Here is a 24719-nt window from a genome sequence, read left to right as displayed (position 1 = left end):
GCCTTCAAAAGCCAGTCTATTACGTGAGCAAGTCACTGCATGAAGCCGAGGTCAGATACTTACCCCTAGAAAAAGCCATACTGGCTGTGGTCCATGCTACACGAAAGCTTCCCCATTATTTCTAAGCCCACACAGTGGTTGTTCTAACCTAACTACCCTTGAAGTCCGTACTTTGGACCGCTGATTACACTGGAAGGATTGCCATATGAAGCACAATTCTTGGAGTTTTTAACATCAAGTACATGCCTCGGACCTCCATAAAGGGCCAGGTCCTAGCTAACTTGGTGGCCGAATTTGTTGAACCACTAGTAGAAATAACAGCAGAGGAGCGCAACATGGATGGAGTAATCTCTAAGCCGGGACCCCCATGTTGGAAGGTGTACATTGATAGGGCAGCCAATCAAATGGGATTCGGAGTGGGGCTAGTCCTGATATCCCTTGAGAAGACTACCATAAAGAAATCCCTAAGACTTGGGTTCTCGGCCACGTATAATGAAGCCGAATATGAGGCCTTGTTGCAAGGAATGGCCATGGTGCAGAATATAGGAGGAAAGGCAATAGAGGTGTTCTCGGACTCGAGACTAGTAGTGGGCTAGGTAAAGGGAGAATTAGAGGCTAGGGATGCGAGGATGCAAGAGTACTTAAGCCAGGTCAAATGCTTGCAGTCAGACTTCGATCTTTTCAACCTATCACATATCTCCAAAAGTGGAAATACTCATGCAGATTCATTGGCCACGCTTGCTACCTCCTTGGCAGGGAGTCTGCCTCGAACTATTCTTGTCGAGCATTTGGACAGAGCAAATGAGGTTGCAAAAAGCATGGTTCATATCCATGAAGTTAGAACGGGTCCTAACTGGATGGACCCTATAGTGAGGTTCCTCAAAGATGATATCCTGCCCGAGGAAAAGTCAAAGGCTGAAAAAATACGAAGAAAAACTCCTCGGTTCTGGTTGTATGAGGACCACAAACTGTACAAGCGTTCCTATTTTGGGCCATATTTACTGTGCATTCATGTTGAGGCATCATAATTACTGCTTGAAGAGCTGCACGAAAGGATCTGTTGGAGTCACACAGGAGGAAGATCTCTGTCGCACCGAGCCATTACCTAGGGATACTGGTGGCCAGGGATACAGAAGGAGGCCCTAGAATATGCTAAGAAATGTGACCAGTGCCAAAGGTTTGTCTCAAATATTCATCAATCAGAAGGGGTCCTCAACCCTTTGTCCAGTCCATGGCCATTCACCCAGTGGAGCCTGGATATTATAGGCCCTTTCCCCAAGGCAACAGGAAATAGGAGATATCTGTTGGTCGGCATAGATTACTTCACCAAATGGGTCAAAACTGAGCCATTGGCAAACATTAGAGATGTGGATGCTAAAAAATTCATCTGGAGAAACATTGTTATAGATTCGGGGTCCATCGTACCCTCATTTCAGATAATGGACTCCAATTTGAAAGCAAAACCTTCAAAAGATACTGCTGCGAATTGGGGATCACTAATAGGTACTCAACTCCAGCTTATCCTCAAGGAAATGGACAGGCCAAGGCTGTCAACAAGGTCATAGTCAATGGGCTTAAGAAGAGACTGGATAACGCCAAGGGAAGATGGGTAGAAGAGCTGCCGTACGTCTTATGGACTTATCGGACTACACCACGGCGGTCAACAGGGGAAACACCTTTTGTCATGACTTATGGGGCTAAGGCTATTATCCTTCTAGAGGCAAGCTTCCCAACACTGAGGACGAACTCCTTCACCCCAGACAGTAATGACGAACTACTGGGGAAGAACCTAGATCTGATCGATGAATGAAGAGAAAAGACAGTGATCCAACTGGCCTATTACCACCAGAAGCTCAAGCAAGGATATGATGCCAATGTGAAGCTTAGACCGCTAGCACCAGGGGACTTAGTGTTGAGAAAAGTTGTGGGTGCTGCCAAGAAGCCATCCTGGGGAAAGCTTGGACCCAATTGGGAAGGACCATACCGAATTACTTCAGTGGCGGGAAAAGGTGCATACTACTTAGAAGACTTAGATGAAAAAGCTGTACCTAGTCCATGGAATGTAAATAACCTGAGAAGGTATTATTATTAATAAAAACATTTCTCTAATTCAAATTTTAAGTCTATTATGGTTATATGTCTTGTATTTCAGCAACCATCTAAGTATTAGACAAAACTAAGGTCTTGCATGGTTCTCGGACTCAAACTTATGGGGAAACTAGTTATTTCAAGAAAAATCTAAGTACTAGACTGAACCAAGGTCTTGCATGGTCCTTGGACTCAAGCCTATGGGGAAATTAGCTACTTCAAGAAAAATCTAAGTACTAGATAGAATCAAGGTCTTGCTTGGTCCTCGGACTCAAGTCTATGGGGAAACTAACTACTTCAAGAAAAATCTAAGTATTAGACAGAACCAAGGTCATGCATGGTCCTCGGACTCAAACCTATGGGGAAACTAGCTACTTCAAGAAAAATCTAAGTACTAGGTAGAATTTAAAGGTCTAATTTCAAACATGATATGTACATAACCATTCTTGCCCATTAGGATAACCAATTCATGAGACATAAGGTTCACAGTAATAATAATAGCAGTAATAACAATAAACACATAATGTAAAAAAAAAAAAAAAAAAAAAAAAAAACAACAACAACTAATACCAAAGTTGGCTGGGTTGCCTATTTCTTCAACTTTATTTTGACCCCTTCCTTGGGGAGCAGGAATGACCTCAAGACCCTTGGAGCCATCATCCGGGGGAACGGTCTGGAGGGGCTGAACCGAGAGAGTTGGCTCCTCGACAGGAGAGGCTTGAGCATTGGCTATAGACTCTGTAGCCTCCTGGGGCGCTTCAGGATTCAGATCTCTATGTGTTTCTACCGCCCCAAGAAGCTCACCCTCCTCGGCTGGCTTATTAGGAGCGGTTATGGCCAGAGTAGCCTCAGGCCGAGCAGTCTCAGCCTTCTCAAGAGCACTCTCAGCCTCGAAACTGGCAGGGGTAGTTTCAAGGATGGCCGAAGGGTAGTATACATTCTCCACTTTCAACAGATCGGATGAAAACTCAACCCCAGCTTGTTTGAGGGCTTCATTCCAAACTTGGGAGTAGTAGAGCCTGCATACTCCAAGAACTTGAGCCTTGAGAGTAGCTTAGGTCTCAGCCACTCCCAAGTCATAGGCCTCTTCCTCGGCTTTCTCCTTAGAGCTCCCGGCCTCCGTCCTAACGAATTCCGCCTATGCCTTAGCCCTCAAGGTTTCATCCCTGGCCTATTCCGTGACGCTTTTGGCCTCCTCTGCCTCGGACAGTTTCTTCTTTAAATCATTGATCTACTCCTTGGCAATCTTCAACTGGTCCTCGGCTTCGAGTAAGCGCCTCGTCTGGTCCTCGGCTTGTTTTTAAGCGCTAGCTAAGCCTGCTTCAGCGCTATCTCGGGCCCTCGTCATCTCCTTCAGCTTCTCCCTCGCTTTCAAGAGATCGGCCTCGGAGTTTTTGAGGGTCCGTGTAGCGTCCAAGCACTTGTCACACTCAAGCTCTAGGGACCTACTCTGCTTCTTAACGTTCTCTTCTAGCCTATAGGTGGCCTGGACAGCCTGCCAATTGAAATAAGGACACGGTAAGTTGAAAATCAAGGAACAAAAATCAATGGAGTCACAAGTGTTAGAACCCTTACCATGCCCACATACCTCTTAATGCTGAGGAAGACCTCCTACCTCCTCAAATTCCCCAACTCAGCCATATTAGTGGGGAACAACAGGGACCTTTCCAGTGCGTCGACCACATAAGTGCCTTCACCCCCTCGGAAGTCCCTAAAGGAGGAGTTGTACATCAATGGCTCCTTGTGGAGTATTGGGGCAGGAAGCCAGGCCTGGGGCGCGGATTGAGCGGCGACCTCTTTTTCCTGGCCATGGTGCCCAATCTTTAATTGCTTTGAAGCTCAGGGGGCTTCATCTTCCCCCCAAGAGGAGCGAGATTTCCCCCCATCCATGGGTTCCTTGTCTTTGGAAGTCCTCTTCCTTTTTGGATCGGCGGGCTCGGGTTGAGGAGGCAGAGTCGATTGGGGGGGAGGAGGAGGTCTGGATTGAGGAGATGAGGGATGCGATTATGTGGAAGATGACCTGGTCTGAGCAGGCTGAGGCTGAGGTGGAGGAGGAGGAAGTTTGGATTGTGGCTTCCCCGGTTGGCCCTCAATTAGATCGAGCAGGCTGGTTGAAGGTTTTCTCTTAAAACCCATTTCAGATTGAGGAGAAGTCCTTGCTGATAGTAGATCTGCTTCAATCAAATTGAGGTCGCCCAAGTCACCAAAGGGATCCTCGAATAGACTAACTGGGTCAAATACACTAAATTCGTCCTCGGACAGACCCAAATCATCCTCGGCCTCTGCTGCTTGGTGAGATGAAGAAGGGCCTGCCAACAGGATGCCTTCTGGGACAGGAGATCCTTCGGGGAGCAAAAACCCGTGTTCTGCTACGGTCATTTTGTGAAGCCGAGGATCGTTGCCTCTGATCACGTGCTTCGGAGCGGGGAACGATTTCTGGATGGGATCGTACCCTAGGATCTTGTGAGCGGCCCTGACTTGGTTGTCAACTTCATTTACAAAGACCTCCACCTTAAGAATGGTTTCCAAATCTGCCCGGTTGACCAGGTGAAAGTGTCGTTCGAAGGCGTGTGAATTTGTAAAGAGAAAACATATTCATATTAGCAACCGAACAATGTAGATTACGATAGCACAAAAGATTAGCCCTCTCCTACTCTCGATACCCCACCTAGTTCCCCCTCCTCTATTGGGCAATAAAGGCCATCGTGCCACTCCCCAGACACAATGAGGAAGTCCTTATTCAACCCCTTGCTGGACTCAGGGAGGCACTGAATAAGCCGAACCTTATCATCCCTCGTCTTCATGTAATAGGATTTACCCCTTAGGTGTTGGAGGTTGTAGCACCAGTTTACATCATGATGAGTTAACCTTAACCCCATTTTCTCGTTTAAGACATCCACATAACCCAGGATCCTAAATACATTGGCAGTGCACTGGGTGGGAGCTAATCGGAAATGCCTAAGATAATCCCTTATCACCGGTCCCATAGGGATTCTCTTACCACCTTCTATGAAGGCGATTATGGGAATCACTACTTCACCCTCTTGCCTCCTAAAGTGCCACTCCCCTTCTTCACAGTACCTCAAACCTACATTACGGGGTATCCTATAATCAGCGATGAATTTTTCCATCCCTTCTTCAAACTTAACCAACTTCTTTAACTTACCCATCTGTAGAAATGGCTAAAAGACTCAGGGAAGGACGAAAGAAAGAGAGGAGTTAGAGAGAAAAGAAAACTTACAGAAATGAGGAAAAGCTCCTCGGACTGGTTTTTCATGCTGAAAAGAGACGTGAGTTTGGCTGGAGATTTGACTGAACTCAGGATATGTGCACAAGAACTCTTGAGTGCAAAAGTAAGGAGGCAAATCTGTTCAAATGGGTATTTATACCTCCAATTAAAAGTAACTTGCAGGTTTTCCCGCCCATAAAGTTAAAAAAATCTCCACCGTTAGATTACCATCACACCGTTGAACGTGGGAAGCACATAGCCGCCAGAATTTAATGAGGACGTGCTCTGTATACCAAGGCGCCAGGAACGTGCCTTAGACAAGTGAAAAGGCTCTGGCGCTGATGGAGGACAAGACTTGACAAGCCATGATAAAGGCCCGAGGACACCAAAATCCTCTTCTCTGTCCGAGGAGCCGGACAGCAGAATTTTGAGGGGCTATTGTGGGGCCAAAGAATTTGACAACCCTAGCCCACTTTATGATAAGCACAAGGCCCATGCCGAGGAGGAAAAAATGCTAGAGGACGAATGAAGAAAGCCCAAATAGCTCAGAAACATTGCCGAGGACAACCCTGTTCTCGGCTACCCGAGATCTTAGAAGGGAAGAACAGCACGCCATCAACGATAACCTCTCAAAGCGCCCGAAGAAAAGGGACAAGTACCGTAGAACAGCCGTGGGAGCATGGTGTAGGAACAGTTCAAAGAGAAACTGTCACCTCCGCATTAAATGCCCTCAACTAACGTTTTGGCCACATTAATGAGGAAATGACTCCTGAACAGTGCGGTCTTTGTTGCTGCAACTCACAGAAGGTTTGAGAAGGTGGCTGATGGGACAAACACTCAAGTAGTGACCTGCATGATCAACAAATGTAGGGCCAAGATCGACTGGGAAGGGATATATAATGCCAGAAACCCCCTAGGAAAAAGAGAGAAAAAGGAGAATACGAGAGCAATTCGTAGGATCTTGTAAACCTTTGTAACCTAGCACCGAAGAAAGAATAAGAATACTAAGTCCCTCGGATGAAATGCCCAAGGACGAACTTTCATACTTTATTCTATGTCCTTCTTATTCAATCCATTCACAACTGTGTCTGGTTGTTGTAATCCTCACCTAAGACCTAGTTCTTGAACTTACTCTCTATAAATTTATTGTATTGGGCTAGTCGGGCTTGAGTCCACTCATCCAATAGAAGAAGTGCTCGAACCAAGTCCTTACAGTTTTTAATTATTAAATTTAAGGTTTTTCTATTTAAATATATATTGGTGATTAATTGAGCCTTAAAGCTTAATATATATATGTTATTTTTCTTCTTCAAAATACTAAGTATTTTAAAACACACACGGGAAGAGGGGAGAATATCTTAAAGAAACTGATAGTAATGTATATCCAAAAGGGTCTAACTCTTGGATACATAATACAGACTTTATAATACTTCAAAGTAATATATATGCATTTTATAATACCTTAGTTTCACATAATATACATTCATTATATTACTTAAAAGTATAATATTCATTTATTTTTATTATCTATTCTATTATCAAATTTTAAGTAGATTAATAAAAAAAATATATTTATATATGAATTTTGATTAAGCCGTGCATCACATGGGCATAATACTAGTTATTTATATTTTCCTTGTAACAAATTTGTTCCTCCTTGCACAAAGCAATTGCATATCTGCAAGGGAAAAGAAGAACTCAACAGACACTATCTAGAGAGAGGGCTTAAAGAGAGAGAGTGAGAAAAATGGAGCAAAATTGTATTTGACTTCCTCGAATATGTTGAGGAGTTTGTACCTCTATTGATATTGAATTCTCATATTATACAACAGAGTATGAAACATATTACACTTGTTATAAGTATATACTCATATACATCTAAACATTATCAATTGTCACTCAAATCCTTATCATTATTTTGGGTCATGATTGACGGTAAGATTGGCTAGGACTCTTGATTTATGTTCTTATCTTTATCTCGATAATCTTGATGTTGGTTATCATTGGATTTTTCAAGAGAGCTAAGTTTTTTGCCCAACAAAATTGACAAATATTAAAGGGGAGTATAAAGTAATTTAACTTTTAAAAAAAAAAAATTATCAGAAAAGCAAATTTTTTTTTTTTTTTGGAAAAGTTTTTTTTTTTTTTTGGAAAAGGGCCTCAATATCATTTATTAACTCAAATTAGAATCCAGGTACAAGGCTTCAGCAGCTGGTGGAGGATCTTCCTCCATCCAAACAAGCTCATTTGCTACTAGTCTAGCATGTTTAGCCAAAACGTGAGCCACGTTATTTGCACTACGTCGCACACAGCTCACCATTACTGAGTTAAGACCAGCTAACAGACACCAAATATCCTCATAGATCAGACCAAGCTGAGAATAAGTCTCCTGCTGAACCTGAGCAATAGTCTTCATCACAGCAGCATTATCTCCCTCAATAATCAGGTCCGTAAAGCCAATATCTACTGCTACCTCAAGGGCCTTGCGACATGCTAATGCCTCCACCTCTTCACTAACACTAATAGCTCCTCCCTTTGCCGAAATAGCCACCATCACTTGTCCTTTATCATTACGGATAACTGCTCCATAACCCGAACCATTGCCACCTTCAAATATAGCCCCATCAAAGTTCAGTTTGTACTGCAAACACGGCGGAGGCTGCCATGCCTGAGTGACTACACCTGGGCTAGACCCGGTTACAACAAGATGGTCCATAGCATCACAGTACTCTTTAAGATAGTCCATCGCACGCTGGTTTAACCGAGAAGGATGATGAAGGACACCCCCACGTGATACAGCATTTCTTTGTTGCCAAATCTGCCAGCATATAACCCAAAAAAGATCAACTTCTTCTGCCGTTTTCTTCACCATTAACTCCTCTACCAGATGCCTAAAATCATGAAAACCGTCCCACATTTTTGGAAACAAACAACACTCCCTGCCCAGACATCTTGTGCAACCCCACAACCCCATAGAGCATGTAATACTGTCTCCTCATCTCTCTAACAAAAAATGCAAGTTGCATTCTCAATTACTCGTCTACGAAGTAGATTATCAGTGTTGGCAATGCATTCTGACCAGCTCTCCAAGCAAAAACTTTTATTTTGTTTGGAACATTGGCTTTCCATATCTTACTCCGAATTGGGTTTGACACCCTCTGTGACGAACACTCCCCAGTCCTCCAACTCCAGTTGCTTAGCCATGTGATAGCCCGACTTCACCAAATATTTACCATTCATAGTATGGATCTATACAATCAAATCCTGCACCAGTCTCCTACTCAAAGGGATTTTTACTAATAGTATTACTTTTCGTGTGGACCAACAAAGGCTTGTGGTGGTGGACCGTAAATAAAAAATGACGCAAACTTAGCATAAAATAAAAAAAGACGTAGAATTAGGGTTGAATTAAATAATCGAACACGTGTGACGTTTTTATATTTATATATAGTGGGGTAGGGAGAGACTATAAAAGGATTCTATTGTTCTCTGGGTTCTCTTCCTCCACAAGCAAACCCTCACTCCTCTCGCTCGGATCATTGCAACGTAGGTAGTAGAGAATAGAGGCAGGGTTGCAATGGCTTGGCGTGGGTAGGTTTCGGATTGTGTTTATTTGATTGATTCAACATCGCTTCAAAACTCATAACTCCTCTTCCCTTCTCTCATTCTCACTTTCACTCTCACTCTCACTCTCACTCGTTTTTTTTTTTGGGTCCAATATATGAATTTTGAATTCTTATTTTTCTGTAGAATCTTTAAAATTTTCTCGACAATCGCTTCTGGTAAGAACAATCTCCCGGAGGAGAAGATGGATTTTGAAGAGGGAACGGGAGATAGGGTTTTGAATGATGAGGTAGAGCTTGGTGATGAAGAAGGTGAAGAGGTAATGGATTTATTTTTTTTTTCACCTTAAATTTTAAGCCCAAACTCAGAGGCTGAGGCTAAAGAATTTATCATTTGTAGCCAAAATCTGCGGTTTAGTGTATTGTAGAAAGATTGATTATAGATTCACATTTATGAGGGCCGGTTAAATGTTTATCTTGCTAACCTACACTAGTAAGCTTACAATTACCTACACTGGCAAGCTTATATAAGATGATTGCATGATTGGTGATTGATCTTATATTGCAGAGCGGTCTTCGTGCTTAGTTCAGAATGCATTATCCTACTGAAAAATGTATAAATAAATTAATAAAAACTGGAACTGCATATCTCCACCTAAAACTGGAATTTCCTGTGCCTTGAATCTTTAAGTTCTTCCGGTTTTCCGTTGAACAATTATCTGACCGTGCTGACATCAAGAATAAATATGTGGCTGTACAGTTCTATTAGGCTTCTTGTATGAACTACTAAACTTATTTTCAGGGGCATCGCCAAACCTTTGCTGGTGCTATTCCAGGAAAGATGGTGCAGTGCCTAAAAACTGTCAGAACAGCCAGTGGCGTCTCCAGAATTTTTATTTAAGGGGGTCAATAATGGCGAAGTCATGAATTTATCGGCGGGGTAGGCGTGAGTAAAAAATAAAATGGTTTTTTTTTTTTTTTTTTTTTTATTATATGTAACTTTCACATTATATACAACACAACTATATTGTACAATAATTTTAAAAAACTAATTATACATTTTTATCAAATTGATATATCTTATAAATATAAATAATATAATTATATTATTTATATTTATAAGATATATCAATTGAATAAAAAAATATTAAATAAATAAGAATAGTAAGACACTTAGGAGTAGGGCTGGGGCCTAGGAGTAAGTGTGAAACTAAGAAAAATAATACTCCAGTAATAAAATTTTGCTTTTGAAGTGTATAGTTTTTTAAATATGCACGTTGTCACTCTCTTGGAATTAGAGTAAAATGTAAAAGATTTCTTAGACTTGCAAATGTGTAGTGCATTTATCAAAATACTTGATCGGACATAGAGAAAAACTAAAAAAGCATAAATACAAATCCAACATAGAGAAAAACTGAGGGTCATGTTTAAACTTATTGTAATTTGTTTAACAAAAAATTTAAAGTTAGGGTGTTCAAATTTTTATTGTAGGGGTCAAAAAAAATTATATATAATTTTTTTTTTTTTAGGACCAGGTCAGGGGTTTCATTTGAACCCCCTGGGTTGGTCTTGGAGCCGCCCCTGAGAACAGCTAACCCTCTAAAACTTATGGGAACAGCTATCCCTCTTGTACAAATTGGTGGTGTCGACTAGGTAAATAGATGGCTAATTGGTTTGATTAATCTCAGATCTGAGTTATATTGTTTTCTGGAAGAATGAAGATATATAAAGAAGGTAATCTACATATTGATAGCATGCTGGTGTATTCCTGCCCTGCACGCTGATTGTTTTAATATCTCCAATTTAATAATGGGTTCTGCTTTATTGGCATCTCATCATGCCCAAAGTGCATGGGAGTCTTGGTGGAAATGGTTCGAGTTGCAGGGTTAGCAAGGGTTCTGCTTTATTTTCAACTCTAGCAGAAATTGTATGATTAGAAATTTTATTTTTGTATCATTGATTTTTTCTTTGGTTTCTAGGCAGTTTGATTTTATGCAAATTGATTTAATTTCTCCTTTAGAATTAAGCAAGCTATTTTGTTGCAGGTTTTGGCCTTACCACTTCCACATTTACCATTTTTCCCAGGATTCCATAGGCCAGTTCAAGTTAAGGTATGTCAGGCTTCTCTATTAAGAATAAGTTGCTCTTTGAATCCTTGTTTTAGTTTCCTGGTATATCTCGTATTCTAGTGAGGTCCATTTTCTAAGCTGCTGTTGTTGCAATGTTCATAAAACTTGATTGTACATCATCTGAAGCTTATAATAGATGTTTTCTCTGACTTGTATATAATTGTATCAAATTTTTCGATAGAAAAGGGACTTATAAGTTGGAACTGTTGGTTCTCTAATGCATTTAATACCATACATGCAGGATCCTAAATTATTAGCAGCTTTGCAAGAAAGCTATGCACTGCATGCCCCATTTGTTGGGGCTTTTCTTGTTAAAGATGAGCCAGGGACTGATCCTAGTTTAGTATCTGGTTCTAAAGCAGAGAAAAACATATATGATTTAAAAGGAAAAGAGTTATTGAATCGTCTTTATGAAGTTGGTATACATGCTAAGGTAACTTGTTGGTTGGAATTTTTAGAAGGTTAGATTTATTCACCTGAAATATATGTATTAGAAAAACCTATATCTGTGATTATTCTGTTTAAAATTTATTTTAATGTACCAGATTTTAGGTATCCGAGGAGACCGAGTGGTCCTTGTCGCACTTGGACGACTTCGAATCACGGAGATGGTGAGTACGAAGGAACAATAGTCACTACAATTTTCTATGTTGATGGCTCAGACGCTTATACAGAAATTTTAATGAGCTCATGAAAACATTTCAAGTCTTGGATGAAGTCACCCTGTCATCCATATGATTATTATTTTTTTAATATATAATTATATCCTTAAGCTTTTCTTTCTGTTTTTGTTTTTGTTGGTATGATATGGAAGGGTGCCTACCAATCACCTCAAGTGGGAGCCTTGTGCACAATGTACGACCTTTTATGTGAATGTGTTATGAACTGAATAATATATTATCTTTTGTACAGGTTGACAAGGAACCTCTTATTGTAAAAGTTGGTCATCTCAAGGCAAGCTGTCTATATTATGTATTATTTCCCAATGGAATGATCATTTGTAGGGGTTAAAAATTTAATTCACATTTTTATCTTTCATTTTAGTGGAATATATTCTATATTGCAGGATAAACCATATAACAAGGATGATGATGTCATAAAGGCAACATCATTTGAGGTTAAATCTACCCTAAGAGATGTTCTCAATACTCGTCCCTATTTGATACGCATTTGTACTAAGGTTTGTTCCTTATTTTCTGGTTTGGCTTTAAGGGTCCTTTTTTATGTTGTATGCTTATAAGCTTCACCATTGATCTTTTCCTTTAATGACTGTAAGAAAGGTTGTATTTATTATCAATTTGTACTATTTATCGTAGTTCCATACAGTTGCATTGTTACATTTTGCTTCCATGGCTTCTCTTCTTCTTTTCCATCCAAATGCTGCTATTTTTTTTTCTTTTTGGGCTCCAAGGCTATGGTGCCTTTTGCTTTATTCCCTCAGTGGCTTTATAAATTCCAAAATTTTGATCAAATCCAACCTTTGTAATAACTCTATTGCCAGTCTACATATAAAGGAAGAAGGAAGAAATGGAAGAGGATGGGGAAAATGTAGGTAAAGTATGGGTAAGTTTGGTGGAAGGTTAATGATTTTATTTACTAAAATGATAAAATTGCGTTGGCAATCCTGGATTGATTAAAAAAAGAAAAAGGACAAAATCATCTCTCTCACCCTCTTTGATAAAATAGTTGAAATATGATAATCCAAAATTTTTCTATCTAATATAATCTTTAATACTTAAACGATTTCATATAGCGCTTCTCTATTTTAGCATCTAGAAAAAAGCACTTGTGGAGGCTGTACGTGACTTTAACCAAGTGAGGATAGATAATCATCCTCCCTCCTCAATGCAGTCTGACAGTGTTGCATTTCAAGTATACAATCCCGAAAGCCACAAAACTCAATCTACTTTCATCAACTTGCATAACAATGTAGCTAATAAGTAATGACACAAACCAACAAATATATCTTCTACAGTGCTAGTTGTCCTACTTTAAGTAATCACTTCCTCGATTGATATTTTGGTTGAAATTTCTATGCTTCTTAAGACCTGCTGATTATGTTCTCATGGTCTTTTACCCTAACATAAAAGGAGGTGGAGGATGAGGTTGAGATTTCAATCCCTTCCGGTGAACGGCTCATATATATATATAGAGAGAGAGTTGCATGACAGTACCAATTATGTCCACTTTGCAGCAGAATCTACCCTTTATGCTCTGTCAAAGAACATGTTAATTAAAGACTAATTGTATCCTCATTTGCTAGAGCTTAAGGTTTTAAAAAGAAGATATGGGGCCTACCACCTACCTAGTTTGTATAAAGCAACTTTATTATAATAATTATACATATCAATTATATTTGCTTTTGACCTATCAAAAAAAGAAAAAAAAGACTATATTTGCTTTTGCTATCAATGTAACAACCTTTAAATTTGTTTTGTTTTGGGTTTTTTTTTTTTTTTTTTTTTTTTTTTTGTGTGTGTGTGTGTGTTAAGTAATGGAATTTTTTTTCAAATCATTAAAAAGAGACACCCAAGTATACAAGAAGGATACATTTGGGGACCAAAATCAATCAAATACACAAATCATTAAGAACTGTTTTTGCTCTTGAGTCCCGATTTTGGCTGCTTTTAGGGGTTTTTACAGGACCAGATTGGTGCTCAATGCCTGGTTGAACCGATTCAATTGGCTAGTCTGGTCCGGTTTTTAAACCATGCAAATATACAAGCATCCATCAAATCATAAATGTTAAGTTGTTTATTTTGATGCATTTGTATTGGCTTTATTCCGTGCCAAATTTATATTTAATTATGTTATTTTGATGCATTTTCTGGGGGGGTTATGTGTACTTTAGTTATGGTATTTGAGCCCTAGTCAAAGATTGTTGAAGCTGTTGAGGGTGGGGTTGTGAACTGCTTGCAACCTGTCCGCTATAAAGCTTGCCCGCAAAGCTGCCTCATGTCTCAAGAAAGGGGGAGTTTAGTTTGATGTTGCGAGTTACTTGATAACAAGATTCTAGCTCCTTATTCTTACATGTAGCCAGCTCATTTGGTACCAACACACACCCTTCCACTCTATACCAATAATGTCCAGAAACTAGAGAAAAACCCTAGAAGAGAAGATTGAGAGTAATTGTGAGAGCTTATTTATTGTGCTCATCCTTTCTAGAGAGAGAAAACCCATTGTTTAGTGAGAGAACCCATAGCTTTTCTCCTCTTTCACTCTCACCATGTTTAAATCTTTGAGAGGAGATTCTTACCTTCAGTACCGCTATCATATATAAGTGTCAGGGAGTTATTGGTAGTTGGGAATCTTTGGAGGTTCAAGCCACAAATCCAAGTTTCACTTGGTGGCTAGTGGTGGGTTGATCAATTGGGATTGCTCTTTAGAAGAAAGGACTTGGTGAAGTTGGATGTCAGGAGCTTGGAGGGTTTAAGTACATAGGGAGATTTAGGCTTGGAGGGTCTACTTCGAACTTGTACTACATCTGTTCTATAGTGGATTTCCAACCGGTAGGGTTGGCAGAGAGGTTTTTCATCGGGGGCTCTAGTTTCCTCTTTGATAACATGTCTCAGTATTATCTGATGTTTGCACCTTTCATTTTCCACACTATATATTGCTTTATTGCTCTATATTGTTTATTGTCATCCATGGATTGTGAAATTGGTTAATGACTTATATTGGACCTTATTGTTAGTTAGGAGTAAAAGTGATTAAGCCCTAAAATTGGGTTTATAGGGGTCTATATATTTGCTAGGTTGTGTTAGCATTAGTTTCAATAAGCCTTTAAATCTATTGTAGAAGTTGAATGATTTGCTTTCTGCTTTTAACTCAATCAATTCCATATTGAATTGGTAATTGCTTCTAAATAACTGAAGTAAAATAAAGCTCTTATTTTTTTGGCTCCATTTGTGGGTCATTTGTCATGATCTTCAAAAGCTAATACTTGTATGATGGAGAAAGATCCCCCTCCCCCCTTTTTTTTCTTTGTTTTGGCCAAGAATGTGCTGTGTCTTAGTAATATTTTTGCAACAATGACTGATGTAGCCTAATACTGTTATATGTAAACATCTTTGCATATTGATATAATTTGTCACTGCAGTTTTTATTCAATTCTATCACATTGCTTTGATAATTTGGATGTCCTAACTTCTCCCTTTTCTCTTCAAAATCTGCAGTATATTGATAATTCTGAGTTTCCAAGGTTAGCTGATCTTGGAGCTGTGATATCTGGTGCGAAAAATTTACAGTGCCAGCAAGTGCTTGAAGAGCTAGATGTATGTTGAAATTGACACATTTTAGTTTTAGTTACTGATCTTGAAGAGTTTGGTCTTAAAACGGAGTATATTTTGGAAACATTCCCAAACAGGTGTTTGTACATTGCAAAAGATGTGAACATCCAAAACCTTTTGCTTTCTAGCATCCATAAAACATGCGCTTTTAAATCCTTGAATTTGAGATTGCTTCATCCAAACTGCTTTTGTAACTCTATGTTATTTGCTTATTCAGGTGTATAAACGTTTAAAACTTACACTTGAATTATTGAAGAAATCTATGGAAATCAGCAAGATTCGGGTACTTAATTCCATTTTTTATGAATTGCTAATGTATATTAGAATCAATTGCAAAAGAAATTAAAGAAAAGATTAGTGGTGAGCAGCGCCGCTAATTGTTGAATGAACAATTTAAGACCATAAAGAAGGTATTTTGCCCCACTATCATATGTCTATACATATACCTGTATGTATCTTAGTTCTTATTTTAGTCACATTGCCGCATCTTTAGAGATTATTAATTTGCTCTGTTTGAACCTTGGTCCACCTTCTAATTTTCCTGGCTTGTCTTGATGCAGGAACTGGTTTTGGAGACAGATGCCAAAACAGCACTTTCTGGTTAGTTCTGTTTTTCTATTCTTTGGAGTAGTAAGCAGTTTGTTTACCAATCCAAAAGGAATATATGTTAACTTAGATAGAATGTCCACTGGGAACTGAAAACTATATATTCAAGGCTTGGCATGGTTAGTTCTGTTAGGAAGTATTTGTAGAAAATGAAGGTCGTACTTTGTTCTAGTCGGATGATTTTAACTCCTTATCTGAATCAGGAGCTATATCTGTGCAATATTTTAATGAGAAGTGCTATGTTGATCAATTTTGTAATTGTTTTTTTCATCATTTTGAATAGCAGCAAAATTTAGGGAGAGGCTTGAAGGAAACAGGGATCAGATCCCACTTCATGTTTTGCAAGTTATAAACGAAGAGCTTTCAAAGCTGCAGCAGTTTGAAGCCAGTTCAATTGAATTTAATGAAACTCATAACTATCTAGATTGGTTGACTGCTCTTCCCTGGGGAATTTATAGGTTTGTTGACTTGCTAAAATTAGTTGTCATTTAACTTTTAATGAGTAATAATCCTTGAAATGCTTTTGAGATTTCAAAGTTTCCTAACGTTTTTTGTATTGCCTTCTAAAACAGATTTTATTATAATATGAGAATAAATATTAATTCTATTTTTCATTACCAAATGCAGTGATGAGAACTTTGATGTCTTTCGGGCAAAAAAAATTCTTGATGAAGACCATTATGGTTTAGCCGATGTGAAGGAAAGAATATTGGAATTCATAGCTGTTGGAAAACACAGAGGAACTACACGAGGTTGGTATAGATTTCTTCTCTTATGATTGTTTCTAGAACTTACCTATCTAAAAAATGATTGTTTCTAGATCTTAATGTAAGAGTTTTAAGTGTCTCCCTATTGCTGCCAATGAGTTATATAGCTCAAATGGCACGCAAATAATGGTTTTTGTGTCCTTTTTATGACCTCATATATTTAGCAAACATATGATACTTCATACTTCTCATAATGTAATGGTCATTTTCAAAATCATACAAAATGTTAGTGATGGTATTACTTTCTCGTCTTTTATTTGTGGTTCAAGCATGGTTTTAAAAACCAGACTAGACTAAGCGGTTCGACCAGGAACGAGATGCTAATCCAGCTCAGTAAATTACATAAAAAAGCAAGAATAACCGGAAACCGGGATGGCTCAGTCCGTTATGATCCAGTTCCCTTAAAACATCAACACTACACCATTTTGGCCAAAACAGTGGCGTTTTCTACGTCGTTTGGGTCATTAAATCGGTGCCCTCTCTCTCTATCTCTTCTCTGATCTCTTTGAAACTAAGGCCTAAGCCTCTGTAATGGCATGGTTTAGTACCAACTGCCTTGTAAGTTGAGAGAGAGAGAGAGGGTTGTAAGTTTTTGTTTTTGTTTTTTTTTTTTTTGGGGGGGGGGGGGGGGGGTGTGGGGGGAGAACTTGTAAGCTGCAACTAATTAAGGGCAACCAAAAAACGTGTTCTCAAGGCTGATTGGCATGGGAATTGGGACTAAATGCATGACAGCCATGGTGAGAGAGTAAATGAGAAAATTGGAGACAAACCAACAGGTGAGAATAAAAATAATTGAAGGCAATTAAACATGTGAGAGAGAAAATAAATGAAGTTTAAAAAATTATTGGCATGGGAATTGGAACTAAACATATGGCAGCCATTTGGCTTTGGTTTTGGCCTTTTCTTTTTATTTATATCGATTGGTAAAAAAAATACAAACATATGATATTTTTATTAAAATACAAAAATCATTTGTATATTAACTTTTAACTTTTTAGTCACTAGCATCTAATTTAACACCATTTTATTTTAGAATTAATATCTACAAGAAAAACATATCAATCATGTTAAGTTGAAGGGGACTCCAATTAAATTATTTAATTTTAATTACGTTGTAAAATGATAAAAGAAATAAATGTCATCTAATTGTTATTATTTTTGTAATATTAATTTCTTACCCATTTTATATAAGCTATGAAAAGTCATTTAAAATTGTTTATATTTGTTCGGATATATTTAATAAATAATATGATGAGCCACTACTTATTTTTATAATTTTAAAATTATTAATTAAATTATTTATGATGTAACTGGTTTGACTACTGGTCCAACCAGGGTTGGACCCTATGAAGCACGGGTGTGTTTCCGGATTCGGGTGCGGGTGCGGGACTCGGCAATTTTTGAAAAAGTAGAGTGCGGGTGCGGTGATTAAAAAATTATTAAAAATATTTTTATTTATATTTTCTATATATTTTTACTATTAAAATATTCTTAAAAAACACATTATATGTCCTTGATTCACAAAACAAAGAAAGAAGGCAAGAAACACAAAACAAAAAAGAAAACACAAAAGAAGCAACAAATATTCAAAATAAAATTGAGGAAGGACAGATTTAGGATGTTTGGGCCTCTTTCAAAGCCGATTTCAGCTGTTCCAGCATGATTTGAGGCCGATTTCGGCCTATTTCGGTCAGTTTTGGCCACCGGCCGATACGATTCGATTCGGCTGATACGACCTGATTCGGGCTGAATCGGCCCGGTTCGGTGGGAATCAGCCCAAATCGGAGCCGAGTCGGCACAATCCATAAAAAAAAAAAAAAAAAAAAAAAAAAAAAAAAAACACCAACACGCAGACAGTGGCGTCGCTGCGTCAGATGCGGGTGCGGCACCCATTTTTCCACATCCGTGCATCATAGGTTGGACCAAAGAACTGAGAACCACTCCCTTCTTTGGTTCATGCACAAGTCCGGTTTTTAAAACCATGGGTTCAAGGGTGATTTATTGTGTGAATAGAGCCAAGAAAAAAAAAATAGAAATTACCTTGTTTTGATGTGTTAGGTCAATCCTAGGCATAAGATGTTCTTTTCATAAGGCTCATTGCTTTGTCATTCCCACTCCATTTCTTAAGTATCAATTACACTACATTCTACAGATTGGCTGGTAGCTTTCCTTCATTTTCAGATACTGATGTGTAATTTTGCACTTAGTCGTTTTAGGTTGTGAGTGTGTGTTGCATATTTCTGTAAATCGAAGTAGTATATCAAAACTGATATTATTTCTAATGCATCATAGGAGAAATATTATGTTTCTCTGGCCCACCTGGGTTAGGCAAAAAAAACTTAGTTCGTTCAATTGCACGTGCCTTGAATCGTAAGTTTTTCCGGATCTCTGTTGGAGGATTAACTAACATTGCCGAAATCAAGGTAATTAAACATTTTATTTATACTGAGACAAAAATAAATATGTGGCTGTACTGTGCTATTATGCTTGTATCATTAACTCCTAAACTTATTTTTAGGGGCATTTCCGAATCAATGTTAGTTCTATGCCAGGAAAGATGGTGCAGTGCCTAAAAACCGTGGGAACAGCTAACCCTCTTGTTTTAATTGATGGGGTCGACAAGGTAAATTGATGGGCAATTGGCTTGATTAATCTCAGATCAGAGCTATTTTGTTTTCAGGCTTCCTTTTATAGTACAGTATGACTAGTTTTTGACATGTTTGTTAGCACATGGATGGTCTATTATGATAACAATCGGATTCTTCTTTTATTTTTATGAAAGTCTGTTTGCAACAATATATTTTTTTCCCCTTTGATAAATAATGGAATGGTTTTAATCTTCAAATTTCTTTGTTTATGGCAGTTGGGTAGACAGCATGCTCGTGATCTAACAAGTGCAGTGTTGGATCTTCTTGATCTTGAGCAAAATGCTAAATTCGTAGATGACTATTTCTTTTTTCCAATTGACCTATCAAAGGTTAGTCATTGTGGTGATGTGGAGACATTAGAGGTTGTATTTCTGCAAGACTTGTCTTCTAACTAGATGTTCTTTGTTATTTTACTAAATTGGTACTATCCTTCTTACATGAACTTGGACGCACGAGTATGTGGTGGCTGTATTATTGAAGTTTCTGATTTTGTTTTTCTCTACCTAAGTGTGAAATGAAGAGCGTGTCTTATACAGCATGCACAACATTGTAGCTTTATACAATTTATAATGTGCATGCAACAAAGGAATTGAGTGAGGAGTAGATGAGTGAACTTGTAAATTTGTGACATTTTAAGGAGTGACCCTCTCTTTGTTGTACATTTGTTATTTGTGTAACAAGAGGACCTCATGAAGGGGAGGTGGAAGGTCACTACTTTGAATTCCCCTTCCATCTTCCGTTGGGGCCAAATTTTACTAATCCAGAACAAAGTGTTTGACAATAGGCATATGTTGAAACGTGTCTTGTACTACATTTGTTCTTGGCAGGGTATCTCATACATTTTAGAGTGTCCTTTCTTAGCCAAAATAGATTGTGCTGTTAGTCATAATACCTACCTGTATATTTTGAGTTTACTTATCATTTAGATGATGTTGGGGCTGCTGAACATCTTCTTACCTGGTCTAACATTGCAGGTTCTGTTTGTGTGCACAGCAGATGTTGTGGACAATATACCCAAAGATTTCTTGTACAGGATGGAGCTCATTTCTATTGCTGGATATGTTACTGATGAGAAAATGCACATTGCGAGAGACTATTTGGAGAAGAGCACATGTGAAGCATGTGGAATCAAACCCGAAGAGGTGTGTGATCTCTCTCTTTCACTCTGCCCCGCATGCATGCATGTATTCTCATTGGAAAAAATGGAATAGGTATTGGATGTTTGTGTAACTTTCAAATAATAATAATAATAATTATTATTATTATTATAACGATGGAGCACATATGTTTTATTTTATTTTTTATTCTTATTTTTTTCATTAAAAGAGAATATCTTATTTTTTTTCCAGGTTGAAGTGACCGATGCAGCTCTTCTTTGTTTGATTGAAAAATACTGCCATGAAGCAGGAGTTCAAAATCTCCAGAAGCACATAGAAAAGATTTATCACAAGGTTTGTTAAACGCTTCACTTTCTATTATTATTACAAAGTGGGGAACTTTATAATAGTGAGATGACCCTTAAGTGATGATGGCCCATAACAACGTAGGACACATGATTTAAAGACCATGTTTCAATTATTTGTTTTTAAATATCAAACTGGAATGAGCAATATAGCCATAGTGAATCATACTAGCTTGTGTAATTCGAATTCCCCTTCCCCTTCTGTTGCTTAAGCTTTAAGCTTGTGTGGTGCAATTGCATGAGATGCTTGAAATCATACTGGTTCATTTAAATGTATATAGATTGTCTAAAGCTTAAAACTTTCTTCTATGGACTTACAGATAGCTCTCCAATTTGGTAGACAAGGAGTGTCATATGAACCTGCAATAGTTGACAAACCTGGGGAAGCTCTAGTGCGATCTACTGGTGAATCGAGTAAAAAAGTAGGGTTGCACTCTACTTTTTTTTTTTTTTTTTTTTTTTTTTTTTTTTTTTTTTTTTTTTTTTAAATGTAAAAAATGGTGTTCTGACCTGAATCTGTTTTTATCCCATATGGAATAATTTTTTTCCTTTTTGTTTTTGGCTCAATATTTGGAACTCATTACAAGAGAGCTTTGCAAACCCCCTACCTGGGAGACCTAGAAAGTTTTAAGGATATCTGAACTCATATGGTGAATGGTTTTGCAAGTTCGATGTATTTTTTATGTTTACTTGTTAAACTGCACTTTGCGACTCTTTCTACTGTGGTTAAATACCTTTAAGGCTAGATTCATCTTTGATTCACATTGTTCAATCTTTGCAAACCTTTTGCAATCTCTTCCCAGGATGTGGCAAATACCAAGACAATCCAGGAAAGTGAAGCAACTGAGACTATTGAGAAAGTTGTCGTTGACATATCAAACCTAGTTGATTTTGTTGGAGATCCTGTTTTCAATGCTGAGCGCATCTATGATTGGACTCCAGTTGGAGTAGCTATGGGTCTTGCTTGGACTGCCATGGGGGGATCCACCCTGTACATAAAGGCCACTCAAATTGAGCAAGGAGAGGGGAAAGGGACTCTCAGTCTTCCAGGTCAACTTGGAGATGTTATGAAAGGAAGTGCTCAACTCGCTCACATAGTTGCAAGATCAATGTTGTTTAAGAAAGAGCCTGATAACCGTTATTTTGCAAATTCCAAGCTTTATCTTCACGTTCCTAAGAGGGCCACCCCTATGGATGAGCCTAGTGCTGGTTGCACCATGATCACATCCTTGTTGTCCCTTGCCATGAAGAAGCTTGTCAAGAAGGATCTAGCAATCACGGGGGAATTTACTCTATTGGGGAAGATTCTACCAATTGGTTGGGTAAGATAAAGAAACCATTGCATACATATTATTTCATTTGTCGTTAACATTCTGCCATCCTAAATAAATTCTTTACTCACAAAACCTTTTTTGTTTTAATTACATAATGATTCATTTCCTTAGCGGTCTCTTAACATTTTACCCAATGGGAGGGATGTTTATTCTTAAGTTTTAGTCTTTTTTTTTTTTATTTCATGTATATATTTTAGCATAAATCTGATGTTCATGGCAAGCATGAATTTTTGCTTTTGTGGCTTTCCCAACTTTTCTGAATTCAAATTCAAAGAAAATAGCTATTTAAATCATTGAATGGAGACCAGTGGGTCCTCTGGATTTCTGATCATTTTGTGATCCATTACTGGTTGACATGCTGCAATGGTGTGCACATTTTGGTTCATCTCAACTCACGAAACTGTCATTCCTTGTGTACAAAATCAGGTTAAGGAGAAAACTATAGCAGCCAGAAGGAATGGAGTAAAGACCATCATATTCCCTTCGGCTAACAAGAGGGATTTTGATGAACTTGCAATAAATGTGAAAGAAGGCCTTGATGTTCACTTTGTAGATGACTACAATCAGATATTCGATATAGCTTTTGGTGATGACCAGGAGACAGGAAAATAAGCTTTCCATGCCCACCAGCTTATGACTCCCTTTTTTCAAGATTTTGGGCGAGTTCTTTTCGTGACCCAAGCTAAGAACTTCCAAGTTAATCCACTCTGAATATTTCTTTGTGTAACAATGATTTCACAAGAACTTTCTACTATATACTTGCCAAATTTGTTGGTATATGTTGTCTTTTGTCCAGAATTTTTGTCTTTTTAAGTCCTGGAAATCCCCCAACACAAATGAGCTACTGTGTCATCTGGATTAGTTTCAATGTTGCAGATGTAAATTTCAGCTTGTTCTGGTTCCTTTTTTGACATCTCTTTAACATCTATTTTAGTTTTGGATTCTTTCTTTGAACCTCGTCAATGATCGTACTTAAAGTTACATATTGAGTGTCTTTGTCATTGGTGCTTCTGATGCGTAGTGCCTTTTTCTCCTTCAAATTCTGAAGTTTTAGGGATAGCCTGGCCCATTGAGTTGAAGGGCTGAGAACGAAATCAGAAAAGTTGTGCATAGGTAGCTCCTCAAGTTGGATGCATTTTTTTCCCCTTTTTCTTTTTCTTATTAATACATTCTTTGCAAAGTGGTCACGTGTGGAACTCATTAATAATAATAAAACAATCTTAATTACCATAGTTTACCAAAAAAAAAAAATCTTAATTACCATAGCAAAAGAATTATTGAGAGGCTCTTTGATATTTGAATGATAATCTGGCTAGATTTGTGTGTTTATTTTTTCATTTACTATTTATATATTGCTCTCCCCTTTTATAACTTATGGTTCATTTGGTTGGGGAGATTTTAGGATGGATGGAAAATGGGTTAGAAAAAAATAGAGAAAAAATTGATTTTATGAGTATTTTCTCCTTGAGCTTACCACAATGTTTTCTTCCCATATTGGGTGGAAAACTGAAGAAAAAATCATTACAAAAAAGCCCCCTTGGCATAGTTCAATCCACCCTATGCAATGTTTCTTTTCTTTTTCTTTTTTTCTTTTTTGTTTCATTTTTTCCCTTTCGCATTCTACTTTTCTTCTTAGGTTTTTCTTTCTTAGGTACTTGTTATTTTTATTTTTTTCCATTTGTTTTGGTTTTCTTTTTTTTGGTTCATACTTTTTTTTCCCTTTAATTTGTTACTTTAATTTTATTTTTATCTAATAAGGACATGAGAGTAAATTTATTTTTTTACAAATTACATTTTTCATCCTCTTATTTTTCTTTTCAATTAAATATAACAGTTTTTCATCCTTCCACTTTTCTATTCCTCTAATCAAACATATATGAGAAAAATTAAATCTTATCTATCCTCTTACTTTTTCATCTTCTTCGATGAAATGGATCCTTAGAGTTCATCATTGTTCAAGGGCTTCATTTTTCTCTACCATGCATGTTATTTGATCCTTATGGGCTAATCATCATCGAAAGACTACAAATATATAATAGTAATGTCCATCAACATTTTGAGTTTTTGTGCTTTTGTCCCTTTATCATGTAATCTCTATCTCAAAAATTTTCCCTGTCACAATTGGATTGAAAGAGAAAAAGCATGAAGCAATTGCCAAGTAGGTCCATGTAACGGGAGAGAAGGATCGGGTTTCATTTCATTTGCAATCATTTACTTTTATCATTTATAAAAATAAAGGCAGAGACACTTGCAATGGTTCTATATTCTGTGGCACGTGCTAAAAATCCAAATCTTTGTACTAGTAGACTGAATTTCTTTGCATGAGTACTAATTATAAGCCATGAGTGGCACTTGACAAGTTCCGTTCCTTCACATAGATGTTCTTAGTATCACTCACATTTGGATCCTTGGGTCCTTCACTGAAACCTGTTAGAAAGTGGGTTGGTTACTTTCTTTTGGTGTTGACTTTTTTGGAAAGAGAATCTTGGTGGCTTGTGATTGTATGTGTCACACTAATGGAGAGTAGACCTGGAAGGGTAAGTGTTGTAAAAATAAACCTATTTACGCAATATTAAAGAAGAGAGAAGAAAAATAGACACAAAG

The 24719-nt window shown here is 37.8% G+C and overlaps 1 protein-coding gene across 10 annotated transcripts in view; it reads left to right on the top strand.

The window, feature by feature from the left end:
- LOC126716732 (lon protease homolog, mitochondrial-like) overlaps positions 1-23069 on the top strand; it is a 66322-nt gene extending 43253 nt beyond the window's left edge. For 3 of the 10 annotated variants that reach the window (XM_050417691.1, XM_050417683.1, XM_050417685.1), the window contains 5 exons: positions 20294-20461; positions 20669-20770; positions 21102-21203; positions 21585-22103; positions 22542-23069. In XM_050417691.1, coding sequence (XP_050273648.1) covers positions 20294-20461; positions 20669-20770; positions 21102-21203; positions 21585-22103; positions 22542-22727 — 1077 coding nt within the window. In that variant the 3' untranslated portion in view covers positions 22728-23069. Of the gene's footprint in view, positions 1-10925; positions 10992-11250; positions 11443-11554; positions 11621-11921; positions 11964-12075; positions 12190-15184; positions 15284-15515; positions 15582-15858; positions 15899-16187; positions 16363-16531; positions 16657-18963; positions 19095-19189; positions 19295-19534; positions 19649-20293; positions 20462-20668; positions 20771-21101; positions 21204-21584; positions 22104-22541 lie in introns of all 10 variants that reach the window. The other 7 variants (XM_050417681.1, XM_050417689.1, XM_050417692.1 and 4 more) reach the window with 7 other exon arrangements.
- The last annotated feature ends 1650 nt before the right edge of the window (positions 23070-24719 follow it).

This window comes from Quercus robur, chromosome 3, assembly GCF_932294415.1.
Source record: "Quercus robur chromosome 3, dhQueRobu3.1, whole genome shotgun sequence".
Lineage (NCBI taxonomy): Eukaryota > Viridiplantae > Streptophyta > Magnoliopsida > Fagales > Fagaceae > Quercus > Quercus robur.
The sequence above is the reverse complement of the archived record's forward strand: the minus strand, read 5'-3'. Positions and strand labels throughout refer to the sequence as shown.